The sequence below is a fragment of the Psammomys obesus genome, unplaced genomic scaffold, assembly GCF_907164565.1.
Source record: "Psammomys obesus unplaced genomic scaffold, mPsaObe1.curated_primary_1811, whole genome shotgun sequence".
Taxonomy (NCBI): Eukaryota; Metazoa; Chordata; class Mammalia; order Rodentia; family Muridae; genus Psammomys; species Psammomys obesus.
The window spans coordinates 14,419,208-14,442,127 of NW_026596040.1; the positions used below are offsets into that span (position 1 = coordinate 14,419,208).

The following is a 22,920-nucleotide window of genomic DNA, read 5'->3' on the forward strand; positions in this document are numbered from 1 at the left end:
TGTGTATTCTCCCCACACAGATACACAGGCATACACATAAGTTATAAATAAAAAGAAATATTAAAAAAATGAACACTTTCATATGAACACTTTCAAAATGTTTTTTTTTTATCTCAACTTATTTAACAGTAGTACAACTTTGAAAGCAGATAAGGGTTCTTTGCCTCAAACAATTATTTTAGCCAGGTATGAGGCTTGCATGATTATGACTCCAGGGCTCAGGAGATGGAGGTAGGAGGATCATGAGTCCAAAGTCATCCTATGCTTTACAGTGAGACTATTATAAAAACTAACTAAAACTTATTTTTATCTTTCTTTAACAACAGTATAGTTATAAAGGTGATATGATCTGTTACTTTAAAACAGAAATTTAAATAAAACTATAACCTTGTCACTGAAACAACTGTGCTTTTCAAGTCCCTCCCCTCCCCAGACTCTTTTTGTGCCTGCGGTTGTATTATGAGGACAATTTCACCTGGTGCTTTTCTGTTGCTACAGAGTTTGAATGCATGCCAACATTGTGAGTGGACCACAGAATGTTCCTGTAAAAGCGGAGCAGCCCCCACAGTCCAAATTACTCTGTTTATTTTTATTGGAGTCTAAGGAACTCCTGTCCACCAAACTGGTCATTAGAGAAAGCTCTTGGTAGAAAATGAGTGCACGGAAATAAGCATCGAGGAAGGACAGGAAAGCAGAAGGGCAAATGAAATCATCGGGTAGGCAGGGAAGGAAGGGAACTGAAGCACAGAGACAGGACAAGCTTTGCATAAGCAGAAAGCCACTTAAAGGAAGATGGCCTTGCAGAGACTTTCTTCTCAGGAGGCACAACCCTGACACACCCTCCTGAGCCAGTGCAAAACTGTGTGTGCGGAGAGATGTCGTTTGAAAGCTTCAGCGCATCTCTGATATCTGCACTTCTTTTACTCATTTTGTCCAGTGTTGGGTGCCGTCTGTCTTTCCCTCACAATCTCAGTCTCCATGCCTCCTCTGCTCTGGTTCTCCTGTGAGAGGGTGTAGGGGTGGGAATGGAACTATAACTCAGTTGTTAGAGTGCTTGCTTGGCGTGAATGGAGTTGTGGGTCTCTTACTTAGTAACATAAGCCCTGCACGGTAGTGCCAGCTTATAATGGTAGCACTTGGGAAGTGGAGATTCGAGCAAACTTGAGATGTGAGGCCCTGTGACTCCCCTCCCTGGGTGAAAGGGAAAGGGGAGAGGGAGTCACAGTCAGCTAAGAAATATTCACGTAATAGAATCCTAGAATGTCACAGCTGAAGGATCTTCTAAAGAGAGGTATCATTGTCAACAGCCACCCCTCTGTGGCATCTGCTAAGCTCGACCCCCTTGTCTCAGTGTGGTACAGGACCAACACACATGCTGGCCGCATCACCCAGTGTTGAGTCTGGACAGGCTCTCAAAACCCACCCCAGACCCAAGTTCTGTCTATAGTATACAAACCTGGTCCCAGGTTATTTATTTACACACATTCAAATTTAAGAATCTTTGACCTCAGTCACTTGGAATCCAACCTGCTGTCCTTAATTGGACACAGCGGTGTCATCAAAACTTTTATTATCTGCGGTGTCTTTCCCAGCTTGAAAACCAAGTAATGGTTTTCAAAGATGGTCATGAAACTATATAATGGGAAATTTTTCTGTGGCCACAGGAGACCTGGACTAATTTGCTACTGGATCAGTGAACTTCCTGGCGCCCCTCGTCCAGCTTTCGGCTTTCTAGCCACATAAGCCATTCAAACGTATCAGGTTCCTTTACAAGGGGTGTCCTTCCTTTCTCCCTTCACCTCCAAAGGAACCCCTTAGACCCCATTACCTGACTCCCTAGACCAGTAATATCTAGTAGAAACATAAAGTGAGCCACATATATAACAGAGACTAAATAACACCAAACAGATGGGTCAATTTTATAATGTTTCACTCAGTATCTTAAAACTATTATCAATTAGACAAAGGCCACCAATTACATCTTAAGTGCTTCATAACCAAAAGTTTCCTTCCAGATGAGACAGTGAAGATCTAGGTTACAGCATCACCTCCCCAACAAGCCATACTATGTCCCTACACTGTGTTCTCCTCTTAAAATCTCTGAGGATCCTTCCTTTCTTCTCCCTCTGTGTGCATATGAACATGTGGGGATATAGGGAGCAGTACTGAGGATTGAAAGCAGGGCCTTAAATACGCTAGGTACCTGCTCTACCACTGAGTTTTACCCACAGCCCTCCTTTTCCTTTATATTTTGTGAGCAAGTCTACCTAAGTTGTGTAAACTGACCTTGAACTCATTCTGCAGTCCCAACAGTCCTTGAAATCAACCTGGTTTATAGTGTTATGGAAAAAGAAAACACATCTCTAGTTCTCTGCTTCCGTTCGCCCTGAGCATTCCTAGTAGGAGTCACCTCCTCTTTAGAGAACGTTATCACTTCTGTATCATAAAATCCATTGACACTTTAATAATCTCATCTCTTTTAGCCTCATGGAAGTATCTGAGCTAAATGCCCACTGCTATGTCCCTCCTGCTTTCCTTCCTAACACGCTGGCAGTGCCTCGTTGTCTTTCACAACTTCTTTCTTTACTTGACTGCCAACAATCAAGTGTGACTAAATATTTGCTAGGACCACCCTCTCTCCTTTCCGTTTCTCCATCTCTCCTTTCCCTCACATGATTTCCCTCTACCTGCTACTCTTAATCTCCAGCTTCCTATTCAACAACTCACTCGGTGTCTACATTAGCTATCTCACAGAATCACACACACATACACACACCTCTAGGTACGTGCTATATGAAATGATTTTTGGCTTACCAGACAAATCACTGTGTTGCTGAAGGTAGAATTTTCTTTCTCCTGTATTCCCCGCTTCATGCCATCAGTAAGTCCTGGGTCCCCTATGCTCGAAGAATGTCTTTCTGCTCCCAGGAGTGTCCAGCAAAATGATAAACTGACTTAAGATGTTATGAGGGGGGTGGTGTGACTTTTCAAAAACCAGATGGTTCATGTATGTCAAAAGATTGGACATGCCTATGAGTTAGAATGAATATGTGTGCTCCTTTAAAATTTGCATATTGGAAATCCCCAAGATAATATTACATATAGGTGGAATCTCGGGGAGCCCATTAGGTCATGAGGGTGGAGCCCTCATGAATGGGATTAGTGTCCTTATGAAAGGGGCCAGTGTATTGACCCCAAATGGCTTTCTTTGTCTCCATGGCTCTTACTGGTTTAGCAATGAGAGATGCAGAATCTGCCAGATTCTCAGCTGCTTCAGGTTTTTGCAAATGTGCTATCTTCTACCTAGATCATCACATTCCCCATTCTTATATATATGGCTCTTTCTTCTCTGCCTTGGATTTAAGTATTACCTCCTAGATGGGATTTCTCAGCTGTTCTGTGCCCTCTTGCCCCAGGTTACTTTCATAAAAAGGCACTTTGCCTTTTGTTATTATTCTTCTGTGTTCTCGCATTATTGTCTAGAGAAGGCTGTATCTATTTCATTCTCCCCTGCAGGGGAGAAGAGAATTCTGTACAGAGAAGACATTTAGAAAACGCTTACGTAATAAATGGGTTTGGTAAAAAGAACATCTGAGCACTCTGCCTGTCACCAACTGCCTTCACACGCCTGAACATCCTTTGTCGTGTTCCTGTATCTCTTGATCATATTCAAAGGAGATCCACAGCTTTACCCAGGAATGAGTTGGCAGCTGGATCAACAGATTCTCATTGATAAGATAAATCTAAATTGATGTTTAATGCTCCCAGTGATGAACAAGGTAGAGAAAATCTGCTCAGGTGTCTTTTAGTAGTATTATTATTAAAAAACGTTTCCCTCTGTTTCCAAACTGTAGTTTGATACTAGAGGGCTGCTCAAATTTAGGAAGAGCTCATTTTTGGATTTTAGTTAAAGGGAATGGTTCCAACCATGCTTTACCACTGGCTGATGGGATTCTATTACCTACATGTAACCCAAATATAGAGATGGTGATTTGTCTGCTTAGGGAGTAATTTTAGTTTTGATGGAATGGTCCTCTGATGCTATGGAAAGTTAGAGTCAGGCAACCTTCTTCTTGATTGAGAAATCAGAATGCTATACTGTTTTCCACATAATACTTAAAATTCCCTGAGTTCTCATTTATTTTAATGTGAGAATGTGTAAGAGTTGCCCATCCATCTTCGAGACCTGTTATGAAAAATCTCTGATGAAATCATGCACTCACCTGTGTTCAAAAATATAGAAAGTCTTACATGGATGTATTGGCAGTTTGAAAACATTAAAAGCAGAGGAAAATCCCAATGAAGATACCATTTTGCAGAACCAGAAAACACATTTTCATCTCCTTTCACTTGTTGTAATAATGTCTGTGAAGTATATACTGGCATAGCTAATTTCTAAATGAGGAAACATACTACACACACACACACACACACACACACACACACACACCTTACCCAGTTGCCTGCTTGCTCTGTCTGCCCTTGCCTCTTGAACTACTCTGTCACTAAGCAGCAGCCATAACTCCGTGCTTTGTCCTTGGCAGTACATCAGCCCTGTAAAACATCGCCACCTTCAGTTAAGAGAGGCTAGTGTGTGTGCGCAAAGCACACTCAGAAAGCATCTTCAGCTTACTCCCAACCTGTCTTTCTCCAGTTGCCGCAGCTAGATGAGTCTTTTCCCCGGCCTTTCACTGTGTCTTTGTACAATTCCACAGAGTGAAAGAGAGAGGAGAGACAGAGAAGAAACCTCGTAAATGGGCCTGGAATGAACACAAAACTAAATCCACCCGAAAGGTTTTGCTAATATCACAATGAAGGCCAGCATACTTTTCACATGACACAATAACCGTGAAAGCGTGTGTTTTCTTCAGACCTACCAATTATCATTCTGTGGAAACCGTGCTCTGGAAGCCTAAAGATTTAAACTTGTCCAAACATTAAGTTTGACTTCATGATAAAATATGCCTCTTTGGTAAAGATGTGTCTCTTCTATCCAGGTTTATAGGACTTGAGAGAGTTTTCTCAGACCAAAGAAACAGACAAAGATAGACTGCTGAGTTGTCTGAGCAAGTATGCATAGCTATGGGCAGAGCCGGGAGCAATAAAACAGAAACCTGACATGTTCAATAACAGCTGCTTGGTATCAGTGTCCTTTTAAAGACAGGAGGTTTAAGACTCAAATCGATGACATTTTCCACATAGCATGTGAACAGCCTAACGTGAATAGATCAATGAGTGGGATATTTATAAGAATGAAGTCATGCATACTTCCCCTTCAACCTCAGGATGCCCTCAGTAAAGGATAAGTGGTATCAGTGAAAGAGATGAGCCAGCAACCCCATAGAACATTCCAGAAACATGTGTTCCTTTTGCACACATCACTCTTTCCAGCAAAGCGTCCTGACACAGTTCTCTGAGGCCAGAGTTCACTCAGCCATCCCTTGGATCAGGTTACAGACTGATCTGTAGGGCAATTCAGAAGATTATCCTGACAGTGGTTCCCACTAAGACTCAGGCTCATACCCTTCTTCCTATAGTCACGAGGTGATGGAAGCCACCTCTCATCATTTCTTAGAGATCCTGAGGTGCTTGTATTCCATGGATCCACTACATATTTCACTTGACCAATGGTAAAGAAACTCCTGACTCTAATACTAACAATCCCAGTCGTTCATAATCCCACCCGCCCCCCCCCCGCCCCATTGAGGAGAAAACAAAAGAAAATGGATGGAGCTAGAAATGTGCTTGCTTAAATATGTACGAAGCCCTGGGTTTGATCCCCAGCATTGCATAAACTGAACATTTTAATGACTTGTCATCTCAGCATTCCAGACATGAAAGCAGGAGGATCAGAAGCACAAGGCTACCCCTGGCTACATAACAAGTTCAAGGACAGCCTGAGCTACATGAGACTCTATATTTTTTTTAAAGAAAATATTAAAATAAAGGAGATTGAATGCTGGAGAATATTTAGGGTGTGTTCCTAAAGCAGCCTACATTAAGGCTGCCATGGATGTATAGTTTGTTATTTATACTTAAAGAATTAGGATTAATTAGACCAGATTGCTTCTCGAGGGAAGCAGAATTCATTTTAACTTGACATAATCCTTTCTTTTTCTTCTCACTGTCTCATGCTAATTTTCTGATATAACCACAGATTTCCATATTTAGAAGTAAATTAAATGGGCATTTTAGGAGCCAACATTGATGTTTAGTCTTAAAAGTTGGGTCTACCATGGCAACAGCAAACTGTCCATTATCTTCTTAAAGAAAACAATTTATCAAGCCTAGGAGCCAGAGAATTATGTGTCAGCACTCGTCTCAGCCTCATAATTATAAATTTGTGAGGATCTGGTAAAATACATGAATCCAAAGAATTATAGTGTTTCGTTCTGAGTCACAATGAAGAACCCTGTTATTTGTAGGCATCTACATCATCAGAGATATTTAGGGTGGATCAAATTTTAGCAATGATATTGTCTAACCTTGTTATTTTCCAGATGAGAAAATTTAAATTAAGAACTTTATTTTTCAACACAGGGTTTCTCTGTATAACCCTGGAATTCTTGAACCTCAGACTGTAGACCAGGCTAGCCTCAAACACAGAGATCTTTGCCTCCTGGGTGCTAGAATTAAAGGCATGCACCACCACTGCCTGGCAAAAAGTCTTAAGAAAAATGCATTAAAGTCCTTCACTATGCAGTATGCCTTCTGATTGTGTGAGCCATGAGCGACCAATAACTTAACTATCTTTAAAATTCTCACCTCAGCTTAGCAAAAAAAACAAAAAAAAACAAAAAAAATTCATTAAAACAAAACTTGTTTATTATATATATATAATATATACTTAATATATTATATTATATATATTCTTCCTTCCCTTCACTCATTCATGCAAAGATTAGGTCACTGAACCCCATTGTCTGTGAGGATCTTTGCTAGACAATGAGCTTGTTCCAAGCTTCTTGAGGAACCTGTGTCCTTGAGGCACCCTCTGGACAAGGTAAGGCTTAATGCTGTATTCAAGTACTACCTGGGACCTGAGAATCGACGAGCAGCTGTTCCCTGAGAGAGTCAGAAGAAGCAGCTCAATGTGGCGACACTGGATGTATGACGAGCTTGAGCCTCAGGCAGAGACAACAGCAAGGGGGGTTAGAAATGGCAAAACAGGCCCACAGGCAAGAACCATGATAGACGGCCTCTATCCAGAAAGAGTGGACTTAGCAGTAGAGGAGATGGGAAAGGCAGGGGCTTGGGCATCATGAATGCTGAGAAAAGAAGGTGCATTACAAAGTGAATAAAAGAACCATTGCATGCCATCCTGAAGAATTTTGATATGAACTGAAAAGACAATGTACACAAATTTTGTCACTTAAGTGGTATTTTACAACTTAAAAATTTGGGGTTATAGCCCCAAATCCCTTTCTGTCATTTTCATTTTTACATTTATATAATATATGCTATTATTTATGTAACACATTTCTAAGCCACATTACCTCCTAAGCATGTTTTTAAATGAAACTGTCATGTTGTCGAAAGAAAACCAATATTTCTTGAAGTGAATTCTAGGTCATCACTGAAAGGAGTGTGATGAACATAATACCCTCCTGTTAATTCATTGCTTATGAACGCTGCTGACCCTGAATCCTGCAGTCAGTTTATTCAGGGATATTCTACATTTGGAGGAGAAATTAGTTTCGCACCAAACAAAGATGCCTTGCACGAGTGAGGAGGAGGAAGAAGGCTGAGCACTGAATAGTTCTCTTACACTGTAAATGAGGTGTGCTTATCATGGGTCCGAGGGTGTGTCTGATGTAGTCAGACATACATCCCATACCTGGAGGAATATCATTTTAGGAAGTATGGGACACTTGAGATTTGGGGGCTAATTGTGAGTGACAAATTAAATCTTACCCAAAGTGGGATTAACTGAACTGGAGAGACCAATGAAAGATAGAAAAACTTGTGTGTGGTGGTTGTGGAAAAGGACTCCAGTATACCCCAGTTAATGCAGTGAGGGCACAGAAAAGAGCTCAGATTTAAAAGGGATTTAGGATAAAGCCAAAGATGGTGTCTGAGGGTTAAGGGGTAGAGGTCAAGGGAACAGAGGGCATAGACAATGCCTTGAAAGTAAACGACTTGAAAGACTATAGAAATGGCCCCGTGGTTATCCGATCCAGGGTCAAGAAGGTTGTGAGGGGAGACTGAGGAAAGGAAAGAGGGGAAGCAGACAGAGGTATAGAGAGTCAGAGCCCTGGATTTGTATGTACTGCCTGCCATTCAAAGAACCTTTATATTTCTAGATCCACACTATTTCTTGCTGGGGAAATGTCTGGCTTTTGATGGTTATGGGGTAACTGAAATTTTCTTGCTGATGCTCAGAGCATCTCAAACACCAGCTAGATTGTAGGAGACTATTTTGTCTATAAATCACCATCACAAACATCCACCTCTCTGTTGACAATTTTAGAAAATTTGTGACTCCATCAAACAGACAAATTGAAGGCACGCTGGGCACATTTACTGCCCTAAGATGTTAAAAAATGAGCACATTTAAAATCAAAACATCATTAAGAACCTACTTAGGTAAGCAATTTGCTCAGAGTTTTGAAAAATAGAGAGATAAAAACAGAGATATTGTTCTCACAGAACTTGTAGAGATGAAGATAAAAATTTTCAGTGATTTAAATTCATGTGTCAATAATTCATATACAATTTCTGCAGAATAAATCTAGCCTCGGAAGTCTTCCTAGTGGCCACTGTTAGTGTGTGTTTCCATGAACAACAAGAATGTTATGATGGTGTTGGAGCAAAACAACCATAAAGTGAATTTGTTGCTACTCTTAAAGAATTGAAAGGGGAAAACCTTGCCTGTTATTAATAACTTTTTTGTATGCTATGTATTCATCCATCTTAGAAGTAAATGGGTTTCTGACTTTTGTTTGTTTCATTTCTGCTCATCCAAATATGTGACATAGCAACATTTTTGAGCATTTTCATGAAAGCCACCAGTTGATTTTTCATAAGCAGGTTTTTCTCTTGGCAGTCAAGCCTAGCAGGCACAGACTTCACCCCAAGCCTGCAAAACAGCCATAGGCTTAAATGAGGGAAAAGACAACACGCCCAAATGTGGACACTCCTTCTTCAGTTTCTAGACCTTTCTGCGGAAAGAAGTATTTTCATGAAACACAGGCAGAATTCGTTTACAAAGAGTGTTCTTAACGGCTCCTGTCAGAACAAAACAGCTGGGAAACATATGGTACCCATTTCCCTGTATCACTTGGGGAAAAAAGTTCACATGTAAATAAAGCCAACATAAAAGAGTGGCCTTTTGAACCTGTGACCTTATATAATACATAAATATATCAGTAAAGCACACTCGTTATATTGACCCATTAAGTCATGGGGCTTCAAATGTTTTTAAGACATTCAGAGATTCATATTTTTAGAAGCTCCAAAGAAATCAAAGTAATTAATTGATAAAATATCAGCAGATGCCATGCGAAACAATAAGCAGGTGTCTCAGAATGTCTGTGAATAGGTTTTCCCACAATCATTATAAATTTTGGGAAAGTTAGTGAGTAAAATCAAATGCCTGTTTATATCTTATAGGCATTTTTCCATGCATTTTTCCCTATTGCTTTATGTGAATCAGGCACTGTATGTTCTTAAGGCAGAGAAAATGGCTCGGCAGAAATTTCTGGCAAATTGTAACTTTTCATGACATTGTATTTTTAAAAAGGAAAGAACATATAGGTGATAGGGAATTTTTACATTTACAGGGAACTGATTGGAATTATTGGTTTTTGCCTTTACGGATTGGCACTTCCTAAATGACATTAAAGAATCTAGCTTTTTCCTTTGGGTTTTTTTAACAGAAGTTATTTCTCCCCTGCAAATCCCTGAGAAGGGTTCACTTTATGCATATTAAAAGACTGAATGAGTTGTGCAAAGTGAGATTCAAGTTCACATTCTTGAATCTGTTAATTGTCTGCCCCGGGCCAAGCTTTGTGTACAGCTCCAAACTCCAGCCACTAAATGGTTCAGACATCTAGATGCCTTCCTTCCCTTCCAGGTATCTCTTGCTATATGCTGCTTGTGAGAAAGAAACCATCCCTTCTCCCCTAGCTGTTAGTGTTTTCTTCTCTGGTTCTAAAATTCAAGAGCCAGAAAAGCCTCAGGGGTGAAGGATTTAGTACAGGCCTTCTGAACCCCATGTCGAGTGGTTGTCCGTTTTGGAGATCAGAACTCACGACTTTATGACAGACAGGCTCAGCATACTCGTTCACCTCTTTGCTTTATTCTGTACCTTCTCTGGGTGCTTCTGGATACATCTCAGCAGGAACGATGACTAGCAGCATCCATTTAGGTAAGGGTCAGTAAGAATCAGTCATTGCCAGAGGCTACTGAAAAAGTTACAAGAGCACCTGCTGCCTCAGCGTCTCTCATTCTTTGGCTGTGCCCAACAGCACAGACATGCAAGTAGACTGACTCTAGGATTAAGCCCTTCCTGCCTGCACTAGTTTCAGGGAATAGAGAGTAGTTGGAAGGAAGACTTACCTGTCTAGTGAAGGATGATAGAAACTAAGGCAGAAGAATAGAAACCTGTAAGGTAGCCACAAGGGTTCTGGGTCCCTTCTAGTGGAGGAGTGTCTTGGAGGGGGCACAGCCCTGCTGCAGCTGAGAGCACCGAAGCTTCATCCTGATGCGTGCTTGCGGGCAGCTTGCTTGTATTAAGGCTTGCGAGTTTTGTCTTTTATCCCCAAATGTGTCTGGCTACCTCACTATCCATCTCGACCAGAGAGTAAGGCTGAATGGGGGCCAGCGTGCAATCTTTATTTTACCTGTACAGAAATGGGAAAAATCTAAGAAACAATTTTGAGTACTAGTCTGCCTTCCCTATCAGCCCTCCATGACTTCTCCTTGCTCCGTCTTGCTCTTACTTTTCCCAAAATGGGGAGGGCATTGTTACTCTAAAGAATATGTTCTGCTGTCCAGTGGAAATGCACTGTGGCTGGGGAGTGCCATGAGGTCGCCCTGCAGGATGCTTGACTAGGATGCTTATTATAGGATGGTTAGACCTGGCCATGGCCTGTCTCCTTGGACAGATGAATACTTGACCGCTTTATTCTTTTCTTCTCTGTCTCTAACCATCTAATAGAAAACGATCAGGTACGTAGGAGGACACAATTTGAGTCTGTAGAAAATAAGCAATGTTTTTTTTTTGTTTTTTTTCACATGGGTGTTTTAGACATCAGAGATGTGTGTACAGGCAAGAAGATGCTTGTGCATGTGGATGTGTATATATGTCATGTGTTCCCTGGCTTAGTTTGGAAGCCCATTACTGCTTTGTTTTGCTTTCTTTTCTTTCTTTCTCTTTCTTTCTTTCCTTCCTTCCTTCCTTCTTTCTTTTGTAAACAGCGCTAGAGATGCCCAGTAATAAAATATCTGTCCAGGTTTATTTCTTTAAATTTTCTGTTTTTATCACCATTGTTACTTTAATTAATTTTGAGTCGGTTTGTCATAACTTCCCTATCATTCTCTTTTACCATGCCTTGCAGTGGTAAGCGTGAAGCCTTAGCTTTATGGTTGTATGTCCTCTTGTGATTATCTCCTTACATAGGGGCCCACTGTGAGCATGACCTCAGTGGGCCATGTCTACCTATGTGGACAAACTGTGTTCCAACTCCAATTTAACAGTATCCTGTGTTATATTTTTTTTAAACAGTTTCTAGCTCTAGCTGGAATTGTGGCGTCTCAACTCTCATTACAAACCCACAAAAGCCCACTGGAATCGCTGATGTATACAGTAAGTTCCGCCCAGTGAAGCGTGTTTCTCCACTGAAACATCAGCCAGAGACTCTGGAGAACAATGAAAATGACGACCAAAAGAGCAATACAGTGGAATACCAGAAAGGGGGGGAGTCTGACCAAGGCCCCCAGCCTGATGAGCTCGGCCCAGAAGATGGAGTCGGGGGGTTGCCAGGTAAGGGCTCAGAGGCTCGCCAAGAACTGGGTGAGCTGGAGCATTATGACCTCGATATGGATGAGATTCTGGACGTGCCTTACATTAAATCTAGCCAACAGCTGGCCCCCCTCACCAAGGTGACTTCAGAAAAAAGGATTTTGGGTTTATGCACAACCATCAACGGCCTTTCTGCCAAAACCTGCCCTGTTGGAAGCACTGAGAACTCCACAGCCAACATGACTCCATTTTGTGTTCTTTCTCCCGTGAAAAGCCCTCACTTAAGGAAAGCATCTACTGTCCTCCGGGACCAGCACAAGCTCTCCACAGAAGAATCGGAGAGCTCACCTGCCCTGGGTAAATGTGGACCTACATATGAATTAGAAAACCACAGTAAAGACTTCTTAAACAAGGTCTTTAGTGATCCCCATAGTAGGAAAATTGAGAAGACTGGGCCAGACTGCAAGCTCAGGGCCTTCCACCTGCAGTCCTCAGCAGCTGGAGCCAAACCAGAGGAGCAGGTGAACGGCATGAACTGGACCAATGCCCAAGGCACAGAAGAAAGGACTGAGTATCTGAAGAAAGTAAGAAGCATACTGAACATTGTGAAAGAAGGACAGATATCGCTCTTGGTAAGTATTGTCCGTCTGTCTGTCCAATCTACAGACTCCATCCAATCTACAGGATGAAGTGCTTGTTTTGCATGTTTTTATAAAGTTCTTTTTTATTAGTTCACTGAGAACTTCCTAGAGTGCGTTTTGTTCCTATTTGGCCCCTTCATTTTGTTTCTTGCTAAATCTTTACCTGTTGCTTTAGTTGAGAGATGTAAAAAAAAGCATAAAGGTGAGTAGGTTAGTACAGGGGACACAAGTATCTGCAGAAGAGTGTTAAGATGCTTAATCTAAAAGGAAGGCAAAACAAAGGGCCCAGCACTGTTTTCCAGTTGAGTCGTAATGTCTTTTTTTTTTTTTTTACCCCCGTTGCTTCTCAAATGGTTCCCAGGTCTCCCTCTGTTTCTCTGAGGACGTCAGGTTTTAGCTGACGGCAGACCTGCCAGGCCTATGAACAGAGACTTCTCTGTCTCACCCTGATCATTATTCAGAAGAGTTGGACCAGGAGCTTGGAAAGCATTTGCAGATACAGCTTCCCCTGGAGGTTGATTGTTCTCTGACCCATGCGGGGCGGGGGGTGGGCGAGTTGCTTCGTTCCAGCGCTGCGTGTCTAGGGAACATGAAGAATTGTCTTCAAAGACTCCAGACAGAGTAACTCAGCCTCGGAAGCATCTATTGAGAAAGCTCGGCTGAAATAGCGTCCCATCTGTTGCACTGTTCCTTTCTAGCTTCCAGGCACTGATCAAATAGTAGTGAGGCTGGGCTCATACTACTCTGATAATTAAAGTCTCATTCAGAAAAAATCATTGCATCATGGCATTGCAATTCCCCATAATGCTAAGCGTGCATGGATAAACTATAATGTGCTTGGCCTGCTACGGAAAACAGGACAACACGTCTGAATGATTTTACCAATTGAAGCTGTAACTTTTTTTCTCTTGAAAATGCCTTTTCCATTTTCTCTGGGTGTTTCCTCTGATTCTTTGTGGTTCATTTCCTTTGTCCTGTATATTTAGAAGTCCCAAATGCCAACACCACTCAGTTTACCCAAAATATTCTATGAAATGCTTCATACTTAGAAGACTGAACTAGAGACAGGAAAAATAAAAAAAGCCAGAGGACCAAGTTGCTGCAGATACCCCAGTTCCCCCAGGACTCGCCGATGTGTCTGGAGGTAACTGTGAATGCTCTAGGAACCATAGCCATTAGGCCCATGTAGAAGGAGCCAGCCTGGCACATCAGACACTCAAAACAAGTACTTCATTCATCCAGCAAACCTGTAACAGTCAATAAGGCATCACCCCATCCCTTGAGGACTTAGCAGCGTGTGGCAAAGAGAGGATCAGTTGCTTACCATCAGTTTCACCTCAGGTACCTAAAAAAGCAATAACTAGAAACCTTCTCAGCTCTTTGGTCCTGCTTCTGTAACCCTCTCTCACACAGCCATCTGTCCCTTGAGAATGTATATTTTAAAGCAGTGATTCTCAACCTTCCTAATAGAGTTCCTTTAATACAGTTCCTCATGTGGTGGTGAGCTCCAACCATAAATTTACTTTTGTTGCTACTTTATAGCTGTAATTTTGCTACAGCTGTAATTATAGCTGTAATTGTAATTATGAATTTTACAAATTCATAATGTAAATATTTTTGGAGATAGCAGTCTGCCAGAGGGGACATGACCCACAGGTTGAGAATCACTGTTCTAAAGCATATTGTGAGCAAGATAAGTAGCAAAGGACTCCGACTAACTAGGCCATTGCAAGACCACCAGAGCCCCCAGGAACTGTTCCTTCTTGTCTGTGCCCAGAGGAGACCCTCCATAGTATATTGTTCTGATTGAAGCCCTCCCCACTCTCTCCCCCTCTCTCTCCAGCCACACCTAGCTGCAGACAATCTGGACAAAATTCACGATGAGAACGGAAACAATCTGCTACACGTGGCTGCGTCGAGGGGACATGCAGAATGTCTGCAGCACCTCACGTCTCTGATGGGCGAAGACTGTCTCAATGAACGGAACACAGAGCAGCTGACTCCAGCCGGCCTGGCCATCAAGGTGAACACTTGGGGCTCAGCTGTCCCAGGCTTTGCCTTTGGATATGATCTCCTCTTTTTTAAAGATTGCTTGTGACCTGAGCTATTGGAAGACGGGGGAGAGTGGTGTATTAAACAAACAGCAAAATGAATGTGTTATATGTAGGATGTTTATCATTATGGTCACTTACCGCTTGGAGATTTTGATGGCATTCTGGCTTTTATCCAGTAAGGATAATCTCCAAATCAGCCCAAAGAGAGAAGATGAACCCCTGCAGGGCTGAGAATTTTTTTTTAGCTATTCATAGTGATTGCGATTTGGATTCTTACCCACACCTGGGTCTCTCAGAGACTGTGTCAGTTTTTCCTAACATGGGAATAAGAAGCAAGGAGAATTAGATCAAGGTTTGCTGTCAAGGGAGGCTAGCACTTGGGAGCTTCAATAATGTGGGCTTTTAATGCACCAAATCTGAGTTTAAATGTCATCAACATCAAAACTGTTTACAGCATTACTGAGGATTTTGTCTTTAGCTCTCTGAGATAGCACAACATGCTTTCTGTCAAAGCATATACAAATTAATACCAGAGTGGATTTAAAACCTGGACACAGGAAAACAGGGACTTTTGTAATGCTCTGGTGAGAGTATCTGAGATACAGTACATCGCACAGGAGAAGAATAGCTAGTAAACTGAAATGACTGTCAGAATCTTTGGCGGGTAAATGTAGAATTCAGTCATACTTGTTAAGACGCCAGAAGTGAGGTTCAGAGAAATATAATACACCTTGTAGTTCAGAACACAGACTGCTTTACATGATAGCTGGATATTCTAAAAGCCAAACATCGTTTTTATAAATGGAATTGTGTAGGTATTGAATAGGGGGACTGTCTATCTAAAGGAAGCTACTTGTGAATTTACTAAAGAACACACTACATTAACAAAAAAATAAGCTTCTATCCTACCTCCAATGTATCTTATATGGAAAGCTGATTTTTTTTAACTTTAATGCATTTACTAGTTCGTAAAGTTTTTTAAAAGATTTAGTTAGTTAGTTAGTTAGTTAGTTAGTTAGTTAGTTAGTTAGTTAGCTAGCTAGTTAGTTAGCTAGTTATACAGTATTCTGCCTGCGTGTGTGCCTTCAGGTCAGAAGAGGGCACCAGATCTCACTATAGATGGTTGTGAGCCACCATGCAGTTGCTGGGAATTGAACTCAGGACTTTTGAAAGAACAGCCAGTGCTCTTAACCTCTGAGCCATCTCTGTACCCCACCCCACTCCAATAAAATTTTATATGTTAAAAAATGTTGTTTTATTTTGTTTTGCTCTGTGGTAAAGTGTGACTTCAAATTTGCATAGCAAACACTTGTTATAAAGAAATCAGCGATGCTGGGCCGTGTACTTTTCTTTGGTTGCAAATGATGCCATGTCAAATCAGAACTAAGTTTACTGCAACCAAAGTGAGAAAAGAGAAACTGAATTTGAGGAAAATAACCCATCTCAATAGAGTTCAACGGGCACTGTGTTATTATGTGCTGGAGGTAAAATTTTGAATAAGGCGTAGTACCTATGTCTGGAGAGCTGATAAACCTGGCGAATAAGGCAGGAACCGTGGTTATCAGTGATCACAGTGTTGGAAGATAAACGCAGAATCTCATCCTGTGACATGATGCAGTAAGATGATATGGGTGCAGTGGGTCCTCCGTGGCCATAAGTCAGTGACAAACACCCTCTTAATGCCAATGAACGCTGATACCTGCCATATTTATAGAAGGCTTTAGGGTTTATGGAATATATTTCTCATTAGTTTTCCTAACTAATGGCAGGTGACAGAATATTTCCTTATTGTGCAAATGTATCTTTTCTTAATTTATATGCCCTACTGCTTGTTTTGATAGATTAAAACTTTTGGAGCATGAAGCGTAAGAAATGTAGTTGCCATTAAGCCAAGCCTCCGTGTGAACAGCTTCTATGCTGCACGTGAGATGCTGATTTATCCCTAAACTTTAGCCACCACAGCATAGCGATCACTAAGAGGTCTGAAACAGCAATTTTAAAACAGTTTTAATTTGAATGAAACACACACACACACACACACACACACACACAACCTGCAAGGCTAAAAAGCCCTTTCAGGTTTAAGGAACAGTTTAAGGAAGCGTTCTTGCACGCCATCATTCTATTTGTAATAACAAAAAGCATAAGTGCAGGTATTTCATGCCGGTGCCTCTCCTTTCACAAATGTGAGCTGATCCCTGCAGTTGATTCACTGTGCTCTGGTCAACTGGTGAAACTGAGTCTCCTAGGCAGCCACCAGTCTTCTGGTTTGGGGCCTTGTTTTGAACACAGAGCAACTGATAGTGTTTTTCCCCCATTAGACCATTCTAAGAGGGGGCTGGAGAGATTGCTCAGTGGTTATAGACACTTGCTGCTCTTGCAGAAGAACAGGATTCAGTTCCCATCAGCCACTTGGTAGCTCATAACTCACTGTAACCCCAGCTCCAGGAGCTCTATCTCTAGCTTCTGGGTAAATATGCACGTATAAGCACCTATACACAAAAAAGCAAATCTTTGAAAATAAAATAAAACAGCACTGAGAGCCCTGCTGCCTGTCCTTAAAGACAAACATACTTGGTGCAAGTGGCCCACGTTTCTTTCATAGTGTGCCTCCGCAGATAGGAAGCATCCAGAGACAAGATGAAATCAAAAGATCGTCAAAGAAAGGGGCCTTACAGTCATAGCAGCGTTTATTAACACTGCTTCCTCCCTCTCAGACTCTGCAAACAGAGCACAGTTATGTCCATTACAGTACATTACAGACTGTACTGAGTGTTTTCCAGGGAACGTAGGGCTGGCTGCTTTGGGAGTTTGTGCCCTTTGGAAATGGCTAAACAAAGTCATTGGGAAGAAAGAATTCTAAAAGGTCTGGTTTCCAATGAAGTCTGTTTTCTAAAATGGGATTAGCAGAGGAATTATTTTAGGACCTGAACAAACACAGAATAAAATAAATCTAACTACTTTTTCGTTTCTTTAACTACTCCTTCAGTCTTTCTGATTAAGCCCAAAGGTAAAGTGTTAGTTGGTCTGGTGATAATAAGACATCACACACACACACAGACACACCTTACAGATACTCTTTTTTTTAACATTCAAATAACTCCAAGCCCAGACGTGGGGAAGCAAAAGTATCCTAATGTTTTTTATTGGCTTGTATTCTTGTTACTTGCATTTAAAGCAAGTTATTTTGGTTTCAGACCCAGAGAAGAGACATGATATTTTCTTCTATTCTTTGGATACCATTTTTATTTGTTTAAATGCTGCTCATTTGATTTACCAGATCTGAAAGTCATCTAAAAGATCTGTCTCTGACAACACTCAAATATACCCACTTGTCAAGTGCACAGAAAACTTTTCCTAGGCTACAGCATATATTGGGTTATGTAATAAATTCAATAAACTGTGAAGGATTGAAATACAAGCTTACATACTTCACCCATAATAAAATGCAGTTAGAAGCTATCAACAGAAGGAAATGCGGGATATTTGCAAGCATGTGAAATTAACCCACCCTAACAGAGTCAGTAGACAAAAAGAAGTCAAAGAAACTGAGAATGATTGCAGGTGAATGAGAATGAAAATACAGCACATTGCTGCCTTCACAGGAGGCATCAAGAGCTGTGTGTACAAAGAGGCCCATAAAGGAGGCAGGGTGGGGAGAAAAGTTTCAGATAGACACTGGAGGAACTGGAGAAGTAAGACAAACTTAATCCAAAGCAAGCATAAGAAAGGAAGTAACAGGACTTAGAGCAGAGATAAGTGAAGCCAAGAACATAACAATGGTAGAGAAAATCGACAAAGCTAAATTTGGTTTTAGGAAGAGGTAAGAAAATGTCTTTAATTTAGTTAGACTAACCAGAAAGAGGGAAAAAGGAGTGGAGGTATCTCTGTCCACTAAAACCAAAAGCATGGTCTTACATTTCTGTGTCTGTGTAAATAGTAATTTATATAAACTGTCTTGCTCCTTGGATGATCAAGATGGCTCCCATTTCTTTCTTCATTCGGAAAGAATGAACTGAATGTTTAATGTGACAACAGCCTGGGGACAGTTACTGGAGCCTGGAGAAAGAATGGTCACAAAAGCCTGAGACACAGTGCTGAGCTGAAAGACACCTGGCTGACTTTGACCAATGGAGGGAGTGAGCTAGCCAATGGCACCCTCACGGCTCAAGAGCCAAGAACAGAAGGAACCTCAAACTCACTCTGTCTTTCTGGTCTCCTGCTGCTAACATGCACTCCCCAAACCCAGTCAGAGGCCAGGATGTCAGACAGACACCCCAAACAGACTAGCCCTCAGGGCAGCAAGGAGCACATTACCTGGTTATACCAAAAAAGGCACGTGTCACTTAATGAAGAAGACACATTCTGAGATGCGTTTTTCCATGATTTTTGTCCTTGTGCAAACACCACAGTGAATATTTACATGAACATGGTATAGGTCCGCACTGTGGCGTTAATGCAGTTAGGAGATGGTAAGCATGAAACTCGTGTGGGTATTGCTGGCATAGCACAGCATCCTGTTTTACAGTAAACCCTTCGTCACAAGCAGGACTGCAGGCTAAAAGAATGAAAAGCGGCTTAGTATAGTAAACAGACAGCCCAGTAGCACAGCTGTTTGTTGTCAAGTGTAATTACGATTTTTCTGGGACCTTCATACTTTGCACAGTCATGCCTCATGTCCTGGACCTCTTAGGACAAAATAACATGTGTCTTTGGGAGTGTATGAAAGTGTGTATGTGTGTGTGTGCATGCATGTGTGTGAAAGTCAGGGAGTGAGAGAGTCAGTGTGTGTGTGAGAGAGAGAGTGTGAGAGAGAGAGAGAGAGAGTCACTGTGTGAGAGACAGTGTGAGTGGGTATGAGTCAGTGTGTGTGAAAGTGTGTAGTGTCTGTGAGTGTATGAGTGTGTGCGTGCGTATGAGAGAGAAACCATCCCAATGTGCATGAACTTCATTTTAACTATTTTCATGCCTTGTTTATTTTCTGAAACTCCCGGAGTGCTAACAGTAAAAACTCAGTGATGACTATAGTTGAGGGAGAATTTTAAATCCAAAAGCATGAAGGTCATGTAACATTGTAAAACAAAAGTCCTTATAAAAACCAGCTGATTTTTTTTTCTGTCTCCTCTCATTGCTCTGCCTTCCTGTATCAGACCTAGGGATAACTTTTAGTTTCCTAAAAAAAAATATGTACAACTAACTCATAGCTGTTTCTGACTTTGGTAGCATTATTTTGTCACTTACAAATACTAAGTAATTCTTTTATAAGAACATTGTCACCTTTCAAACTTTTGATTGTTCTGCTAATTAAAATATTTATCCTGCTTACTTAATAGGAATTATTATTTCAAATACAAATATGTTACTTATTTTTTTCATGAAAAAAATATGATAGTACTTTATTTGAAAAAATAGTTGCTCTATCTTATAAACTATAAGTGAATGGAGCTGGTGAGAAAGCTCCTGATAATAAACTGATAATACTGATAATAAACTCAAAAAATGTAGATTTCTACATTAGAAAAATCTAGGTATTATTAGTTGATGTACACAGATCTCAGGTCTTACATCATCCCTACCTCTCATTGAGGGTGGTGGTTATAAGTTATCTTTTTAAAATGTTGAAACCACAAAGTGCCAATCTTAGCTTAAGAGCGCTGGCTGCTTTTCCAGAGAACCAGGGTTTGATCTCCAACACCCACAGGACAGCTAACGGCTGTCTGTAACTGGAACTCCAGCTCCAGGGGATTCAATGCCCTCTTCTGGTCTCCTGGAACAACAGGCATGGGTGCAGTTCACAGATATACATGCAGGCAAAACACTCATATACATAAAAATAAATAAATCCCTAAGTTTATAAATAAAAATTTATTTATAAAATAAATTTTAGATGACAGGTGCTGGTTGCTGGTAATACTATGCGCTGCCCTGGAATGAAACAACTGGAATGTTCTCCTGCTGTTTGTGATAATATAAAGTAACTTACTACTTTGGAAACCAGTTTGACAGCTTTTCATAAGGTCAAATATACACCTACCACAACTTTAGAAATCTTAATTCCAGGGCAGGGCATGGTAATGCAGGGCTTTAAGCCCAGCATGTGGAAGGTAGGCGGATCTCGGTGAGTTTGAGACCACCGTGGTTTACATAGTGAGATGCAGGACAGCCAGAACTAAATGGAGAGACTAAATAGAGGAGAAAAGAAAGAGAAAGAAAACAAAGAAAATTCAATTCTAGGTATCCATCCAAGAGAAAGAAACATGTTCCTGAAAAGATACAATTGTATTTTAATTACAAAAATCTTTTAAAAATTAAAAATATATGTAGCAGCTTGGATAGCCCTGAGTACGGCCCTAGATGAAAAAGGCCAGAAGAATATACTCTTCTTGTTGGGGCAAAATGAGGAGGATGAAAGCCATGGGGGGCTAGAAACTTTTGGGAGTGTTGACAGTATTGTTAATTTGATCGGAGTTAGAGTAATACACATACACATTATTCTAATATGTATATATACATATAGATGCATACATATACATACATATATATGTATATACATATATACACACATATATGTATATACATATATGTTGTATACATGTGTATGTATATATGTGTATATACATATGTATATCTATATGTATATATACATACATATACCTTTATATATGTAATCAAACTTTGTACAGTATGTAAATTATACCTCGGTAGAGCGATGCCGTCTCCTCGCTCATTGTTTTTGGCACTAGGAATCGAACTCTAGGCCTTGCACGCACTAGGTGGGTGCTCTACCACAAAGCTCAACAGGATGATTTTCAAATATCGCTGGCTAGAATCATAAAGACAAAAGTAAGTAAAAATCCCCGCACTGATTTAGAGCTAAGCCACAGAGAATGAATGTAACAAGCCTCGCATGTCACAGTGAAGGTAACAAGTAAATAACAAGCCAGCTACAAAAGCCGAAATTCATATACGCCCCCATGTTGAAATTACAATCTTTGTGATATTGGCTAAACCTTCGTAATCTTGAATTTTTCTTTTTGTCTTCTTAAAATCTAGAATGGTCAGCTGGAGTGTGTACGCTGGATGGTGAGTGAAACAGAAGCCATTGCTGAATTGAGCTGTTCCAAGGATTTCCCAAGCCTTATTCATTACGCAGGCTGCTATGGGCAGGTACGGAGCTTTAAAATAGCTTCTCTTACATGTCACGTATTTTTTTATTACTAGGTCATCAAAATCAAAACATGAAATCATAAACAAATCCAAAGATTTTATGAACATTGATATTTCTTGTAATATCTTAATGAAGAAATGATATCTCAAGGCAAGATTTTGAATGAATAGTTCAAAGCTAGCTATATATTCTTATGGTAGAATTTTATGGGGAAGTGTTAATTACATAATGCTAATAAGATATATAAGATAAAACTTTCACTGTAATTTAGTACCAACTTTAAATTTTGTAGGAAAAGAAACAGAAACTAAGAGTAGAAAAATGACAGTCCAACATAGTTCCAGTCATTTTTGTGAAGACTGGAACTATAGTTGGCTTCTTAAAAGTTTTTTATTTGGTATTGTTCTATCTTTATAATGAATACTTTTAACATTTATCAAAAAGAAAAATGGTAACAATTCGTTGAGTACAAAGCCAAAATCTTAAGTCTTTAGAAGGCATCAGTGAAGGACGCCTCACTGGAACAAAGATGAAAAGATGGACAAGTAGGAGAGCCTGAGAACTAACCTCTGCACAGGGGTTATGCTCCCTGAGAGACGAGCTTACCAATGACCTGGCTTGGTCTGCAGAGCCCAAGTATGTAAGGAAGGAGAGGGCTGACTGCAGAAAGCTGTCTTCTGGCCCACAAGTGCATATACACATACATACTGATAATAAACTCAAAAAAATGAAGTTCTACATTAGAAAAATCTAGGTGTTACTAGTTGATGGACACAGATTTCAGGTCGTATATTGTCTCTACCTCTCATTGAGGGTGGTGGTTGTAAGTTATCTTTTAAAATGCTGCAACCACAAAATGCCAATCTTGAGCTTAAGAAAAAAAAGAAGGAAATCAGGATAGTATTAAAATAGATTTAATCAAATTGTGGCAAAGAAAATTTCTTCTCATGTATCTAACCAGACCTTCTTTGGCTTTGGAGATTTTCCCAGTAGCAGTAAAATGTGGTGTTGCCAATAAGAGACTTTTCTTTCTTTCTTTCTTTCTTTCTTTCTTTCTTTCTTTCTTTCTTTCTTTCTTTCTTTCTTTCTTTC

General features: G+C 40.5%; 1 protein-coding gene across 4 annotated transcripts in view; it reads left to right on the top strand.

Annotated features, from left to right (window-relative positions):
* The window catches only part of Sncaip (synuclein alpha interacting protein), a 138,226-nt gene that overhangs the window by 87,845 nt on the left and 27,461 nt on the right, over window positions 1–22,920 (top strand). For all 4 annotated transcript variants that reach the window (XM_055622661.1, XM_055622662.1, XM_055622659.1 and 1 more), the window contains exons 4-6: window positions 11,729–12,597; window positions 14,450–14,629; window positions 21,714–21,827. In XM_055622661.1, coding sequence (XP_055478636.1) covers window positions 11,729–12,597; window positions 14,450–14,629; window positions 21,714–21,827 — 1,163 coding nt within the window. The remainder of the gene's footprint in view (window positions 1–11,728; window positions 12,598–14,449; window positions 14,630–21,713; window positions 21,828–22,920) is intronic.